The 17,561-nt window shown below is 42.9% G+C and overlaps 1 protein-coding gene across 1 annotated transcript; it reads left to right on the top strand.

The window, feature by feature from the left end:
• Nucleotides 1-232: 232 nt before the first annotated feature.
• On the top strand, nt 233-17,288 carry GNS (glucosamine (N-acetyl)-6-sulfatase; the record flags this gene model as incomplete). Its single annotated transcript, XM_010160491.1, has 13 exons — nt 233-292; nt 961-1,167; nt 2,504-2,569; nt 2,961-3,059; nt 5,416-5,583; nt 9,195-9,277; nt 10,503-10,621; nt 11,189-11,292; nt 11,689-11,790; nt 12,969-13,076; nt 13,741-13,851; nt 15,716-15,876; nt 16,710-17,288. Coding segments are annotated over 13 exons (1,464 nt in total), but the record flags the coding sequence as incomplete, so codon positions are not given.
• Between the last annotated feature and the right edge of the window lie 273 nt (nt 17,289-17,561).

The following is a 17,561-nucleotide window of genomic DNA, read 5'->3' on the forward strand; positions in this document are numbered from 1 at the left end:
TGCCGAGAAGCGCCCCGAGCTTGTGCTCCCTCGGACCCGCGTCTGACCGCTGCGGTCCCGGGAAGGCGCTGTGGGTGGGCTCCCAGGGCAGCGCCCGAGCCCCGCGGTGGTGGGTCGGCTTGCGGGCGGCATACGGCGGGTTTCAACCTCACGCTTCCGCGGCTTCAACTCTGCTGCTTCGCCCAGTGCCCGTATGTTTTTAGCTGATTTGGGTTTGGTACCTTTCTTCCAGACGCCCCTGAAGAAGACTAATGCCCTCATTGCGCAGATGGGAGTAACCTTCCTCAATGCGGTAAGTGTTTACGTTAACTCTGTGAACTCCTGAGGTACCTGCGTCCGTGTAGTTTGTGCCTCAGGTAATGAGAGTTTTACGAAGACTGTGTGTAGCTCTGTGGGGTTTTTAAATTCAATCCCTAGCTACTTTTAGGTCACAGAATGAATATAGCTCAAGGTTGCGCTCACAGTTTGGGAGTTTCACTTCCTAAGAGTACTTGTGCTGACTTCCTTAAGCAGTGGAGTAAAACTGAGCAGTCTGAGTATTTTTGTGACAAACTGAGAAGCCTTAGAAGAAGCTGCTCAAAACTTCCAGCTTCATGCGTGCTGAAAACTCGCTTTGCTTTTCATGTTCTGGTCCACTGCCGTGGCTACGGTAATGGACTGAATCAACCGTCAGGCAGCATTTTAATGGCTACTTGCTGCTCTGTAAGAACTACATCTGATCTGTAAGGGTGGGGGGAGGTTGTTGAAGGGTGTATGATGCAGAAACCTAAAACCAGTTTCATGTGCAGCTTTCCACTCGTGAAAATACTTGGGATATAATTCTTTGGGTCTAAAAAGGAGTAGACTTTAATGCTGGTTAACTTTTTCATCAACCTATTAGCCGATACCTCAAAACTATAGATTATGAGGAAAAATTGTTTCACAATGTCAGTCTTGTATCTCTTCATCCTGTCTTTCCAGTATGTTCCCAGTGCACTTTGCTGTCCCAGTCGAGCTAGCATTTTAACAGGAAAATACCCCCATAACCATCACGTTGTCAATAACACACTGGAAGGCAACTGTAGCAGCAAGTTGTGGCAGAAGATTCAAGAACCGTACACCTTCCCAGCGCTGCTCAAAGCCATGTGTGGTTATCAAACATTCTTTGCTGGAAAGTATTTGAATGAGGTATTTTTGTTCTTCTCTTCTTACTGCATCTGTGATGGCTGATTTAGTATGTTCAGATGTGTTAATTGTTAGCGATGATGGTGGGGGAAATGGGTAGATGATTGGCCTGTGGTATTAAAGAACATCATCAAGCCAGCGCCAGACCAGGCATGATGTTAAAATAATGCGAAAGAAAAAAAAATCATCTTGTCTCAATATTCCTGACTGATACAGCCCCTTGAATCAGAGGGCTATTTTCTTTTTAGGTGCTAATACGGTATTTTTAATATTAAATGCCCACTGAGACAAATTCACTGGGAGAACAGATACTATCAGAGCTTTTTACGGAGGTTACCCAACACTTTATTATTGAATCACTTGGTATGGGTGTGCTTTTGGTTTCTTCTGTTTTTAACTAAGTTGTGCTTTGTTGTAGTTCATGGTAAACCGTAAAATTCAGCGCTGAAAGCTGTAAGATCAGGCGTTCCTCTTGTGTGATGGAATTCCATTTGGAGCTGGATGAGTTACAGGGTTCCTAATGGTGTTATTTTCCTTGTGTCTCCTGCTGGAAAATGTTGGTGGCATAATAGAATAAGGGAAGGTGAATTTTCATAGCCAGGCACAACTTTGTTTCTGCTGATGTTACCGAGGCAACTGGGGAAGGGGAACTTACCTGGCTTACTCTGAGCATCCCTTGACTCAGCATGGGCCCTGTCCCTGCAGTTAGGCAAGCCACGTAGATGGGAGAGGGCAGCCCTGAGAAAACCCGTTGTGTTGCTCTGAGGCACCCTGTGTTTTGATTTTGACACTAATTCAGCAGCTACTTTGCCCCCCTTCCCCTTTTTTTTGCTGGCTTAAAGGCTAATTGTTACAGATTTTTTGGCACTGAGGTGACAAGAGGCTAGCATTGCTTAAAGTTCATGCTCCGTTTTGGGAGAGGGTGATGGAAGCTGGTAGTCTACGCAGTTTTTTTCAGTGTCTCGTGAACTGTTATCACAAAGCCTAAGAAGGTCTTGTCGCATGTGTGTTTGGGTCACCTCTCGTTATCTGGTGATGTACTGCACGTTCTCCAGGATCTCCGTGTATTTTCATGGGCAGGGTAGAACAGGGAATAAAATTTAAATTTTATTGGCGAATGCCAAGCTTTCGGTTAACTGTCTTTTTTAGTTATTTATCCCTGGTTTCTTTAACAGGCTATACATGTGGTTCTGTATTCATATGTATTAGGCCGTTCCATTCTGAAATCAGATTTGGCTTAATGGATTTTCTGATTAGTGTTGAATAAAGCACATGAGTATGAAACATAATGTTGTTCATCACAATTGAAGCTGTGAGTCATGGTCTGTCTTTTTTTCAGTACGGAGCAGAGGATGCAGGGGGAGTAGGTTATGTCCCTCCTGGATGGAGTTTTTGGTATGCATTGGTATGTGACCGTTTTTTTTTTTTTTACTAACTTAATTTCGGTTGCTGTGTAATCCAACTCACGTTCTAACTTGGCTAGTCATGAAGGAGCGGACAGAGAGTGTCTTACAACTCAGCGCAAGCTTTCTTCTCTTTATTCTTCTGTTGCGAATCAGATCCTTGGCTTTCACAAAGGTGACTCTGCTGAGGTGCCTGGGGAAGAACCCCAACCTGTAGAGCCAAAGCACTGTGAGATAGCACTGAAATCGGGAGAACAGAGAATTCTTGCAATGTCCTTATGACAAATGCTTATAACCTTTTTGAGAAATGCCTGTTGGCAGCTCATTTGGATTATTTTGAGTAGTCAGCGTTACGAGTTGCTTTCTGTAACTACACATGTGACTTTTTCACAGGAGAAAAATTCGAAGTACTACAACTATACTCTTTCAGTAAACGGCAAAGCACGAAGGCATGGTGAGAACTACAGTGTAGATTATCTGACGGATGTACTGGTAAGAAATTTTGCAACACCTGTGCTACAGAAGCTGCTTATGACCAGTTAATGCCTCCTGCTGGGGGCTTGGGGAAGGGTGTGTTAGGCTGCATTGGTTGATAAATGCATGATTGTGCTGTTGTGATGGTGGGTGGGCATTAATCAGTGGAGCAAGGTTCCGGGTATATTTAGAAATGAGTTTGTTGTTGAGCTGCGGAGAGGAAAGGGATTCCAACTGCCCATTTGCTAGCCAGCAGCCTCACTGAGGTTAATACTGGCTGCTGCGGTGCATGAGGAGCACGATGCGTGTAGGCAATGTCTTACCTTACTTCATAGACAGATATATTTTGTTACAATACACAACTACGGTAACAGATTAACTGGGCCAAGATTTCAGTAGGAAGTTAAGCATGTAAAAATAACTTTACACCGTGTTTTGTTTGTTGGATATTATGATGAGTCAGTATCTTGTAATCTCTACCTAGTCAAACTGATAACTTGGAAATAATCAAGGCTAATCGACCCTTTGTAGTGTGTGAGGGCAATGTGTGGACTGTGCCAAAATGGGTAGCTGAGCAGGGGAGTCATCAGCCTCCATATCCTCTTAAGGTAAAGAGGGGTAGCGAAGGTACCCAAGACTTAAAGGAAAGTTGGAAGAGTTATTTTAGCTCTCTTGAGGCCCTGTTTAGCAAGTGCCATTAGCTTGGAGGTTTCAGGGGAAGTCCACCAAACTGGAGTCTTAACTCGACATGCTGGTACAGTGTGTGAGTTGGTAGCGCTGGGAGCTCACATGCAGCACTCGGGTAAATTCTCCTCTAGAAGTCGCCTTGTGCAGTTGTTGTTGTCTTTTGCTGAGACCCTAATGAGTTTCATTCCAGTGGGTTCTTGAGCATTGACAGCTGCTGACTAGGAACAGAAACGACTGCTATTTCTTAGGGTACTGAACAGCTGTCTGATTAAATTTAGATTTACACTGTCTAAAGCTAGATTGGAATTGATAAGTCAGAAGTGTGACTATCCTATTACTGGCATTGTACTGGTCTCTTTTGATCCTTCAGCAGCTCATAAGCATTTTGACCAACAGGTCAAATAAACCTCTTACTCGTGGTGTGTTACCTAGTGATACAGCAGTGTACTATGATTTTCAGTGTGTTGCTTTCTACCTTCTGCCTATAGTTACCAAATATGTATGCAGCATTTCAGAGCTAGTGTTTAATTCACCTGATGGATGGTGCACAGGAGTAAATTGCTTATGCAAAGTTCCTGTGTTGCTTGATGCAACAGGGCATCTTGCTTTCTTGCCCTGACTAAGGACTTCTAAGGGTACTTAAGTCTGGTGTTAAGAATCTGAATTCCTCTGGATCTGTCTGCTGCAGTCCTGACATGTTGCAGTTTAAGCTCCTAACAAACCTTGGTGAGCTTGCCTCCATTGTACTGGTTTCTGAACCAGGTTTGCAAACTCGCACAGTTCTTATCCTCCCTTAACCGTTGTTGTATAACTGAAGTCCAGCCCTACTTGATTAGTTGTAGGAGGAAGGAAGAGGAGGGAATTCAGTGTGTGTTGCTGCTTCTAGAGAAGGAAAAGGGTATCCAAAATGGGGTATGCTAATCAGGTGGGAAAGGAAAATGATGCAAGATTTGAAGACTGAAGAACTCGCCTGCAAGTAACACCTTTTGAAGCTTTAATTTCAAAGGCTGAGCAAGGGAAGGCCAAAATGGAACCTGCCATCTCTTCTAACTTGCTACTTGAGACTGTGTGTAGGCTGAAACGAAAATGAAAGTGAAGTGGCATGAGTGAGAGGAGTTAGTTTGGCGATCTCCTTTGCTGGAGCGTCCGGCTTCAGCAGCAGAAATGTGGCAGCCCTTAGAAACTAGGAGCTTGTTACAGAATGAGCATACACTATAAACAGTGAGGCTAAAAACCAGCGATAGCTCTGGAAAGGTTTCTGATGACAACTGAAGCTGCTAAACTGTGATCTGTCGGGCAGGAGATGGCATCTGAGAGTCTCAAAGATTCAGACTGTGTTAAAGAAAGCTCCAGTTTAATCGATGAAAGCAGAGTTTAGTGGATTTTGTTGATACTTGGAATACGCATAAACTTTTGAAGAGCTATCCAGGTCCAAATAATGCAAAGATCTGAAGTAGAAAGCTGTCCAGAGATGTGGGACAAATGATTTGCTTACCATGAAAGCTTGGATTTTTTTCACAAGCTGCTGCTCAGGACTCTTGTAGATGAGCAAGCAGTAGGTTTCTGAAATAGTTTAAATGTTCCCATTACTTCCGAGCTCTGAATGAGTTTTGAATGTCTTGTTTGGATTTTTCCAATACTTGCGGCTCCCTTTGGAATGACTTTTCTCCAACAAAACTGTTCACAGGCCAACATGTCATTGGACTTCTTGGAGTATAAATCCAATTTTGAACCTTTCTTTATGATGATCTCGACACCAGCACCACACTCCCCTTGGACGGCTGCTCCACAGTATACGAAGAGCTTTCAGAATGTCAGTGCACCAAGAAACAGCAATTTTAATATTCATGGGAAGGTAAGTGAAAATAACCTGCCTAGGTTATTCTGCTAGCTTATGAGAGCAGCAGGCAAGGACCCTGGCTTGCATCTTAAGTTTAAGCAGTGGGAAGAATAGGCTAATACTATGACTACTGGTTATTTAGTCACATTAATCAGCCTTTCAGGGTAAGATATGTGTATTGTGACTTGGAGATTTTTGCATCCCAATATCTTGTTGTGGCAAAAATGATAAGGCAGTACAGTGGAATTATGCTTGATAAATGGAAAAAAGTCAATACCTTGTCCAATTTCCAGACTGTTCTGAAGTTCTTAATGTTCTTCCCTTGCTCTCGGTGTGCTCAGGAGAGCACATAGGTAGAGTGCCACACAAGGCTCAGGTGAAGAATGACGAGAGTCCTGTTTTCCTAGGCACATCTGCCCACATGGGCAGGTGGTCCATTGCTTAAGCTTAGGGCAAAGCTGCCCCCAGTTGACGAGTGTGTCAGGCTAACCAGAGAAATTTGTGAAATCGTGAACTGCAGGGCCCAGGGTCACTAACGACTTAGAGGACTTGCCTTTCATTTGTTGAAATAACCTGTAACCCACGTTGCTGAACCTAATGGTACAAACTCAGCCATCCTTGTGACAGGCCAGTGCCTTCCACTGCCAGTAAACTTGGCCAAATATGGTCTAGCTCAGACTAATCCGCTGCAACTTACTCTGCCAATAAGTGAAAGTCACAAACAGTTAAGCTGGTGAGATATTTAACTTAGGGAGGCTTTGTTTCAATTAGTTTAAAATGTAGAACTCACTGCTGTTCCATGTTCAACTGGTTCACTTCAAGATTTGCTCCTAATCTTAAGAGATCCCATTGCCTAAATGCCAATCTGGAACCCAGTGAAACCTATTCTAAGGTCACTGTGACTTGTGTGGTACAGGGTGAAACTTGGTTTTTAGCTGAGGATTGTAGCTTGCAAAATAGCCATGTGCTTATCAGCATGATAGAAGAACATGAATGAAAGGGGAGAAAAGGGCTGCAAGCAGTAACAAACTCTTCAGCCCAACCTGTTGAGTTTCAAGTTAGGGGTGGGAGTCACTGTTTTGTTTTGTTTTTTTTTTCCTCCATAAAAAGATCCCTAATTCTGTCTTAGACTCCATTAGTGTAATAACTAAATGTTTTTAGAACAGTGAGCCAGAAATAACTTGACCAGCAATGTCAGCAGCTAGTCAAAAAATACAGTGTGGGAGTTCCCTTACGTGGAGCCAAAGCTCTGCATATGTCTAATACAAAGCAAAATAACAGGCTGACTTAATGTTTGGCAGTTAATATATGTGGATACAGCAGTTTTACTAGGTTTCACAATAGGAACAGACGAGCATCACCCTCCTTCCTAGACACAAAATAGCTACGACCATTAACAGAGTGCACTTCTGTAATTGGCAGTGTTGTGGTCTTGAAGCCTAACTCTTCTTTGAGCTTCACTGTGTTCTAGGGCCAGCACCATTCTTGCAATAGCATTGAGCATGTATGTAGGCTCAGCCCCTCAAGTCACTGATGTTGCAATGCTTGCTGGGCAGTCTTGCATTGTACAGTCTTGATTCCTAAATGAATGTTGCCTAGCTTCCATAGCCAGTATGTGAGCAAGGGGCACTAAAAGGAGCCACCTGGGCACAACCTCTGCATGCAGAATAAGAGCTACGTGGTTGTCGTGACTCCAGCCAGTGATGGGCAGTTCAGCTTCTGGTTAGGATCCTCAGCTATGAACTACATCAAGTGATAGGTAGCTCTCCAGCACCCCAAGCAGAACTACTGATAGTCCAGATGAGTGGTTTATCTAAGACGTTCTGGGAGAGAAACTGATTAAGAGCTGTTGGGTATTTCTCTTGCATGCAGTGTTATTCCTACAAAATCAGAGCACGTCTCTATTTGTTTGGATTCTGCTGGCAAGATATGATACGCTGTCTCAAGGTCTCCTAAACATTCTTTGAGAATGGGACATAGGGTGGTAGCAGGATTAGTGGACAGCTTTGATTGTAACTGGGGAAAGAAACTGGTGGGGAAGCAGATTTGAGGACTGAGACAGTGTGAGGTTTGTTGAAATCCACAAGGATGTTTAGGTGCTGCATGAAGTTCCTGAAACTTTAGAGCAAGGTAGGAAGAACAAAACACTGCAGAGAAGAGGAAGATTCTACTGCACTAGGTGACTTACCTGCCTGAGTTGTCGAGCGTGGTTGTGCCTGATGGAGTGCCTCTCCTGAGGCCACCTCCTGGGAAAGTTGGCTGGTGCACAGATGACTCTGCCAGCTCCTTCATTCTCTGAAGAACTTCTGAGCTGGCAATGGGGTTTGTGACGTCTTTCGTTACTTTCTCAACCAACACAAGTCCTAGGTGTTTGGTCTTGATTATGCTGTGAGTTTTCTTGCTGAGATAGCCTTAGAGTCTCCAGAGAATTGTTTGTAACTGCCGTAAGAGAGATCTGAATACATCTGAATTAAACTCAACTGGATGTGGTATTAAGTTTCCATGCCAAAAAACTCTTCCCTGCAGTCTACAAGAACAGAAAACAGGAGAACTGAATAATTGCAGGAGATATGAGTCACTTCACTGAGTCCCTTAAGCCTGAGCCTGTTCAGAGTCACTCGCTTGTGACAGCAGGGAAATTGCATCAACGAGAGGTTCTGCCGAGGGGAGTGACCAGCTAAATACAGGCTCGAGCTGAGGGTGATGAGAGGGTCATCTCTGACTACTGACTGGAGGAGTGTAAAGCTGCACGGACATGACTTTCTCCTTTATTCTGCTCCCCACTAATACTAACCTTCAGGCTGTTCACAACAAACCGTGTGTTTACACAGCAGCTGACCCAGTTCAGACTGGTGCTTCAGGATGTGGGAGTATCACTTTTCGTATGAGTTGGATCATCCCCGTTACTTTGGGGGAATGGGTGCGAGGAGAAAAGGAAGGGCTGTGTCTGAAAGTTGGGGGTGCAGCTTGAAGAATCATCAGTGCTTCAGCAAAAGCAATGCTCGTTCTGGAGTCAAAGCATCCAGATAAAATGGTAGTGTTTCTGCTCCCTTTAGTCTCCAGCCCTGAGTTTGTAGGCTACCCAGAGTCTGACAGTGGCACCGTAACAAGTCTTTGTCCTCACATGTCCATAAATTAGGTACTGCGTATTGCTTTGGATGCAGGAATTTCTCCCTTCCTCTCTACCTGTGTTAGGATGCTTGCAAATTTTAGTCCCAAAAGAACCCCACCTTGACAGCCAACTCCAGTTTTACAATGCTGCTCAATCCTTCAGATTGGTTTTATCAGACCTGTCTCAGGCTCTCAGACATCTCTCTCTGGGAGAGCCTTCCCAAGCTCCTTCCACACATTTCTTCCCTGAACTGCTTTGAAAAGATCCACAGCTGTTTTCTTCTCATCAAGGGCTGAGCGTAATGGAGCTGTAGTATATTCTACTCTTGTGACTTAGATTTTACATGAGCCAAGGGGGAGCACTGGGGTCAGGTCAGTGTGATGGCATTGCCTGGCTATTTCGCAGGAATCGTGGATGTTATACCCTAAACAGCATTTCTGTTTTAACTGGTCTAAGAAACGTATAAAAGCTGGTACTTCTCTCCTATGCCAAGTTCCTTGTCTTTTTTCTTTAGAACAAGCACTGGTTAATTCGACAAGCAAAGACTCCCATGACTAACTCTTCAATTCAGTTTCTTGATGATGCTTATAGGAAGCGGTAAGATTGGGGTTTTTTTGCTTAAGAAAACTACTTAACAAAACTACTTAAAAAAAGAAATTTTTTTTTAAGGGTTGCAATAGGTCTGACCACAGATGTCTTATTACCCATAATTGTTCTCTGGCATCTGTCCTAGCACACCTAACTTCTGGTTTACTTTTTACAAAGAAACTTGTCATTGACTTCAGAAATATTTTGCTCCCAAATGCTGCCGTCACTTATCGTAAGAGATCAGTCGTGCTTGGTGTCTCTACTGCTGCTCTTCCAGTGCATGGCAAGCTTTCATAAGAAATGATCTTACCTTCTGCTTCACTTGAATTTCAGATTCCTGTATGATGCACATGAAATGTGATTGATTGGTCTGCCAACTAATCTGATTTATCAACCTTGGCTCTCAGTCTGTGTTTTTTTTGGGAATATCTGACTGGCCAAAGTGGGTGCTTGATTCCTTTTTATAAAAGGGGATCAGGAAGTAACATGAACATACAGCTTGTTCCCTCTTTTCAGTAGAAAGGAAAGCTTTTTTTCAGGCTCTGGCTCAATAAAACATGAAAGTAGAATTATGCAACAAAAGCTTAAATTAAGGTGGGAGACAACAGGAGCCAAAAATTGAATAACTCTAACTCAGCATAATACTAGTCTGTGGAGGCTCGTTACTGACCTCACAGTAGCCGTCACTCGTCTCAATGGCAGACCCTGTGACAAAGGAAAGAATAACCTGTGGCTGCTTAAGGCTCTAGACACACTGGAGTAATGGACCCTGATATTGCATGAGTAATACAAAGTAGCTGATGTAGCTTTCAAGCAGAAAGGATCCTGTTTAGACAACAAACTTCATGGCATTCTTGCATTTTAGTATTAAAAATGAGATATAAAAACTGACAAGCGACCTTGCAGGTGATAACTCTGACTCTTTGCCACTGTGTTGCTTCAGAGTTGCTCTTGACTGTCTTTAGATAAGAAGTAATCAGCACTGGTCGTCTTTTTCAGACACCACAGAATAAAATCAACAAGAACTGAAGACAAACAGTCTGTTTCTATCTGAAATTGCAGCTTCAAATAGTACAAAGTAGTGATCTGTGAAGATTGTTTTCAGAATTTGCAAGCAAAATAATCAACTTGCCGTGCGTATGCTGACTTGAAGCGGAATACAAATGCCCCGCTTGCAGTCAGAATTAGTCTAAACTTTTCATGCTCTGATACAAATGACTTTGTTTCTGTGTAGGTGGCAAACTCTGCTGTCAGTAGATGACCTGGTAGAGAAACTAGTGAAGAAACTGGAATTGAATGGAGAATTGGACAACACGTACATCTTTTACACATCAGACAATGGCTTCCACACTGGTAATGCTTTCACTGCCTACCGAACACTTACATGAAATCCAGGAATCGCATAGCATTTCACCCTCATGACTGCTCCAGAAATGGGGAGCAGCAGCTGTAGAGAACGGGAGACATGAGAAGTGATGACTGGAGTTGCAAAACAATCTGGAGTTGCAGTGTGGGGTGTTTGGGGATTTTATTGTTTGATTGGGCTTTGTTTGGTTGCAGTTTTTAGCATTAAGCTCTACCGCTGAATCCTGGTATACATGAAATTAGGACAGAAATGGAGAAATGGGGTCTCTTCTGTAGGAAGAATTGCCATGACAGAATTGATGACTAAAAATCTGTCCAAGATCTGTCTGTATAGTGTTTCACAACTAAAAATGCGGCATCTAAGCGCTTAAAGTTTTTAAAATACGTCTGATACTTGGTAGTTGTTTATTCCCATCCTCTGCTCTTTTAATGCAGTTCAGGTTAAGAACTACTTCTGACTAGTTACAAAAATTGGTGGCTGGAAATGACGTAACACAAGACTCTTAACACCTAAAGCAAGAAGCCATTTAACTCTTTCCATTTTCTACTGTATAGGACAGTTCTCTTTGCCCATAGACAAACGGCAGCTGTATGAGTTTGATATCAAAGTTCCGTTGCTAGTGCGAGGACCAGGGATAAAACCGAATCAGACAAACAAGGTAAGAAAGAAGTGAAATCGGAGCGTGGGGTTACTTTTAATATTGTTTCACAGTTAGTGGCTTTAGGTAATAATCTGTTCTTTTGCATATATATGTATCAGCGAAATTCAGTACATGGAGTGGTAGAAAGTGCAAAGACCTCATTCTACAAAGCTGTGTACTCTTGCTTGAATCAGTAAATTTGAGTGACTGCAGACTACAGAAATAAACGGAGCACGAAGCTCGCTTTCCAAAGACCCTACCCATATTTGTGAATGTTACAGGGTCCCTGAGCCTATCAGGATGAAATCAAGTAGTTAAGATGTACCTAACCTTAAGGTGCTTAAAATGTAGAAGTCTGTGAAATTACAGCTGTTAGGTTCTGGTCTTCTGAAGTAAGTTTTCATCACCTTGCAGATGCTTGTTGCAAATATTGATTTGGGTCCCACTATTCTGGATATCGCAGGATATGACTTGAATAAGACCCAGATGGATGGGATGTCACTACTGCCTCTGTTGGTAAGTAGGTGGGCAGGGGATGGTAACGAGTTGTTATTCAAAGTGAATACTACTTCCTCCAATAGAGTGGGTTGACTCATAACCCAGATTCTTCCCTTGATGGCACTTTCACACAGGATGTTCATAGCAAGAAAGCAGGCATGCTGTTTCAATGCAGATGTATTTTGATAAGCCCTACAACCTTATGGTCATTTTGTAACGGAAAGTTGTGTCAGCCTTTGGCTAATCCTGCCATTTGTGATAATTCCTGTTTTGAAGGTTGTGTGTTGTTTCTGTCTTGCATCCTCACTCCCCTTTTCCTTAGGATTTCTCAGCATAGAGCTAGGAGAAAAGCAGACTGCCCTTAACTTAAATCCTTGGTTTGCCTCAGTTTTCTGTAGAGCTAGAGTTTCCCCCTAAACTCTGGAAAAATGCATATGGTTTTCTAGAGTAAACCTGTCCTTTTTCAATAAGTGAGCAGAAGCCTATTTAAATAAAGCTGCTTGCAGCTGATCCTTTTAGTTTTAATTAAATTTAGTCTATAAATTGAAGGCAGCTTACTTGGACACGTAGGAGATCATCCAGATTTAAAACAGGGCTTTGCTTTTAAAACCTTGTATCCCAACCTTAAGCTCTTCTTTAGGCAGAAGCAGGTAAAAGGCATCTGGTTTAAACTCTGGTGGTGTCAAAACTGTGAAACACATTGTTTTGCTGTATGTGCCTGTGATGGTGCTGTGTATTAATTTTAAACCTCCCTCTCCTCTGTCTTTTAGAATGCACCTTACAAATCGAGCAACTTAAAACTTAGTTGCTTCTCAAAGCTGTTTCTTTTCTTGTCCCAAGGTTATCTTTTTCCACCTGTTGGGGTACTCTGATCTAAATCAAAGAGAAACAGCCTCGTTACGGAGATCTTGTCTGTAATACAGTAGTATCTGGCCATGCAGCTCCTGTTTGGTTTTACTGCATGATTCTTTATAAATTTAAGATAGCGCTTTAAACCTTCACGAGGTGTACTAACACTTTGAGTTGTATCCTTGTCTTCCAGTTACACAAGACATTCTACCGTCAGGTTAAATGTTATTTTAAGACTGACTCAAACTGCCTTGTAAGCAGTGAGCAGCGTTGGTGTTACACCAGGCATGGAGAACTTCTTTTTCACAGCACAGTGGATACTAAGTCATGTTAACCTCTTCTCCTAGAGAGGAGACAGAAATGTGACATGGAGATCAGACTTCTTGGTGGAGTACCAAGGAGAAGGATACAACGGCAGTGATCCTACCTGTCCTGGCCTAGGACCTGGAGTCACAGTAAGCAAGACAAGAGCTGTTAATATTAGAACATAGCTGCTGAGTTAAACCTGTTTGCTGTGTGGGCCAACCTGGTTCTAATAAGTGAGCCCCCAGTGTCTTGGTAAGTCGGAGCTGACTCTGTAGGTCCTCTGAAGCAGTTAAGAATCAGAGGGAGGAGACCTTCAGCCGTGCGGAACTGAGGTGTCCATATGACCATACAGAACACAGTCACCCTTTCAATGGGAATCTATAGGAGCTGGAGAAATAAGCAGGAAGGGGGGGGGGGCAGCGACGTCATGTTCCTTCAAACTTCCAGAGACCTTATCTCACAATTCTTACTTGTAACTTTTTTTATTTAAGTCACTAGCTACTTCCTGAATCAAAGAAGGTTTGCTTGAAGTAAAGCGTCTTTAGTAGTGTGTGTTGTGTGGTTCCCTTCAGTGTACATGCATGAGCTTCCCACGTAACATGCACGGAATCGTGGTGACTTCGCTAACACCACTTTCTCAAATTTAGAAGAGCTAAGTTTTTGCTTAAAATCCCCAGTGGAGACTTGCATGTCAGGTCCTGGTGTTATCCGTTAACTGCAGTTGGCTTGAGATGCTATAGGCTCCATAGAAAGGATCGCTGGTTCATCTTTATTTTCTGGCTCTGAATTTTTTGTTCACTGCCCATTTCACAGCACTGCTTCCCAGACTGTGTCTGTGAAGATTCCTATAACAACACATACGCTTGTGTACGGACACTGTCAACTTCCTGGGATCTGCAGTACTGTGAGTTTGATGACCGGGAGGTGAGTCTCTGCCTGACTGGCAGATGTTAACAGCTCACAACTTCGTGAGCGACTGTCTGCACTCTTATCTGTTCTCAAGGTTCCCGTAAAGTACTCCAAAAAGCAGATTAGCATTGCTTGCAGGATAAACAGTGAAGTGTTTATCTACTGGTGAGGATGTTTGACCAAAACTCTGGGGTTCTGGGAAGAAAAAAAAGGGTTGTGGGAGGGGAATGAGGAAGGCACGATAGCCTAAACTATGATTACTGCCTTCTGGTATCACCCGATGGCCTCATGGGGACCTGTGCTGGGGCTGGTCTCAGTTCTCTGTCCTACCCTAATCCCACGTGGTGGAGTCTTCTGTAAAACTGGTGTTTTCTGTTACACTGTACCTCTGCTGTTGTGTTCAGCTGTGACTCTTTTCCTGGGGAAGAACTGAAATCCCAGGCTGACTGTTTCTCTTCTATCACTCACTTATTTTGCTTGATAAAACAAGTATTTAGGTTTAAACTGAGAAAGGTCTCTAACCTTTATCACAAGTTGTTTGGGTATAAGGGACATAATGTCCCACCTTCAGAAACTGCTCAGCTCTCTCTGCTGTTTGCAGAGAACCTGGTGTGTTACAGGTTGGGTCTTTACTTGTGCCCCTTCACACACAGTGGCTCCAGAGAGCATGTTGGCTTTGAGGCAGCCAGGACGCAAATGTGATGAACTGCATTGTCAGCAGATGTGCAATAAATGCATAAACAGCGAGTATCCCTGGTGTCATGCCACCACACAGGATGTTTTCTGGTAACCGAATGACTGAAAGCAGGGGAGTTAGTGCCACAAGATGTTTTTTGCAGTAAGATAGCAAGAAAGCCAGTTGATGAGACCAAGATGCTGATTAGCAGCCCCTGCCCTTCATTTTTCCACTTTCTGACAATTTATGGCGCAGGTAAATGAGTGTTGCACCTTTCTTCGTAAAAGTAGGCTCCAAACTTGGTCTGATAATACACTTCATGTCACTTTTTTTCCCTCCCAGTAAGAAGGTATGGCTATAGCATTTCTGGATCACTCGGCTTACCTGGGTCAGCTAAATTAAGACTGACAGTATTGGGAAGACGCAGCAATGTGGCTTTGAAAACCTTGTAGAGAACCTTACAAGAAAGCATGCAACCGAAGTCTGTCTGGATGCAGCTTCAAGTTAGACACAACTCAGCCAGCTTTAATCAACATCATCTGCAGTCACGCTTCCTGCTCTAGCACAGACAAAACCTCAGCTGAATTCTTGAGATATGTTTGATTAGTATTTGTCCCACAGAATGGCTTAAAGATTTAATGTACCAAAACCCAACTCTGCCCTAAAATCTTCCAGATAAACCTCAAAGCAAACCAAAAAATCTTCTCAAAGCAGGCACACACCAAAGAAAAGGCATTCTTGTGTTAGGGTTACAGTGTGCTTGTATTCAGCATATTTTGTGCATGTAGTCAAGACACCCACCTGAGTCTGACAGCTAGGAGTACCTGATGAGCACACGATGGTGATGAAATTGTGCGTTTTGAGATCCATTAACGGAAAGACAGACCGCTTAGCCGTGGCCTCTTGCTGGGGTCTTAGCCATGAGATGGGTTCTGTTTATGTGTTAACACAATCTGCAGTGTAGCAGATGAGTGCTTTAGGTGGAAGTGAAGACTTTTCCAACAATCCTGTACTGTTGCAACACTTTAGCTCTACCTACACGCTGTCTGTCTTTGACCACTTAGCCTTGGCTAAATGTGGGGATGCTGCGGGGTACTTGAAAATAACATTAGAGGCTTGCCATTAAGTGGTCTTCCCAAATAATAAGATTAAATGTTAATTTGCATGTAGGACTTAATACAGTGCAAGAACTTGCTTCTACAGGTGTTTGTGGAAGTGTATAACTTGACTGCGGATCCACACCAGATCAATAACATTGCTAAAACAATTGATCAAGAAATTCTGGAAAAGATGAACTATCGGTTAATGATGCTGCAGTCCTGTTCAGGAGCAACTTGCCGTACACCAGGTGTCTTCGATCCTGGGTAAACACTGATTCAATCAATTATTATAATACTTTTAATTATAGCTATAATACTTTTAAATGCAGCTATATATATTTGAAGCATGTATAGCTATTTATGATGGAATAGAATATTACTGACATACTGTTGTTTAATAGAGATACTTTCTTGATGTTTCTATTTTTTAATGTTTAATCTCTAGGTTAATTTGACCTACCAAATATAACTTGATGGTGTTAATACTACTACTTTAATCTTGTCAACCATTGTTGACTTAAAATAGCTGAAGCTTACAGCTGTGCTGAGTAGTCAGAGACGAGCGACCTCAGGTTTGCCTGCAAACAAGGAAAAGCTCTGCAGGTTTCTGTAGGCAGGAATTTCCCAAATGCTTGCTCTAAGTGTTCCTGGAGATGCTGTTGGCAAAGAATGTTTCCTCTAGGACCTAAGCTGCATATATTAGTCAGCTATGTAAATAGCACTTCTTAACTCAAAATTCAGTCAGTAACCATTTGGACCAAAGCACTTTTAAGCACTAGTTAAAGTGTCCCTACAGTTGTGCTATACAAGTTTGTGATTTGAGGCAGCAAAGCTTTCTGTTAGAGTGTGTCTCCTGAATGCTTAATGCTATACATGCCCGTATGCTGTTGGGATGCTGCAGCTAGCATTTGCTTCTCTGGAGACGATATCAGCACTAGCTGTAATTCACGTGTTGCAGTATGTAGAGAGATTGTCCCTGCTGCATGCTGTTAAGAAAGCAACTATTCATGCAGCTTTGTACTGGAGCTGTTACAGAAATAAGCTATTTCTAGAAGTGGTCTAACTGTAACTCACAGAGACTCTGTTCTTCTCTATAGATACAGGTTTGACCCACGGCTCATGTTCAGCAATCATGGTGTTCGGGCTCGGAGGTTTTCTGCGCAGTCCTTGTAAGGCATTTAAGAACAGCCTTTTGTAATCAGCTCCCACTGACCAGTTTCTCCAGTGACTGCAGCAGGTCTGTCTCTGCAGCTCTCGGTGATCTCAGCTGGAAGACTTCTAAGGGGCTATTCAAACCCTGTGTGGAAGAAAAACCCTCATCTTTAGCTGGTTGCCTTGTGCAATATGTATGTTTTACAGCTGAACTCTAAATCGTTAGACACAGCTAATCTGTCTTGCTCAGATGTTGATTACCACCTTTGTCTTTCAAATATCTTTTCATATCACAGGCACAGAGGTGAACCTATGCCTATGAATCTGAACAGTTTATTTTGTTCTAAAAAACCAGTAAATGCATATTTGAGTTGGGTTAGATAGGCGGGTGCTGTTGCACAGTAATGCTCACCCATATTCAGTGTCAGACTTTCTTAAAAGCTGTGTTTAATTATAGGTTTCCTGCGTGGAGCTCCAAGCTGTTAATGCCAATAGCAAACTAGCGTAGGAAGGCATTAGTCAAAACCGTAGGATCTGACTAGCAAGTGTCTTGTGCAGAACTAAAATCCATATGCTAAATACTCTCTTTCAATGAGACCACTTCAAAGGAGACCAATGAATTCTGTAGGTCAGCTTTGGTAGCTTGCAAACCAGAATGTAATTCCAACCCCCTTCTAGTTTGAAATGCTGGAATGGGTTACTCTGTACTACTGAAAAAGCTCTCGGGGTTTAATACAGGCTTCCTAGTGAGTTAAAACAAGGCTGTTGAGACTAACAAGTATTCAAGAAAGTGTGCC

This window comes from Eurypyga helias, unplaced genomic scaffold (genome assembly GCF_000690775.1).
Source record: "Eurypyga helias isolate BGI_N326 unplaced genomic scaffold, ASM69077v1 scaffold23100, whole genome shotgun sequence".
Taxonomy (NCBI): domain Eukaryota; kingdom Metazoa; phylum Chordata; class Aves; order Eurypygiformes; family Eurypygidae; genus Eurypyga; species Eurypyga helias.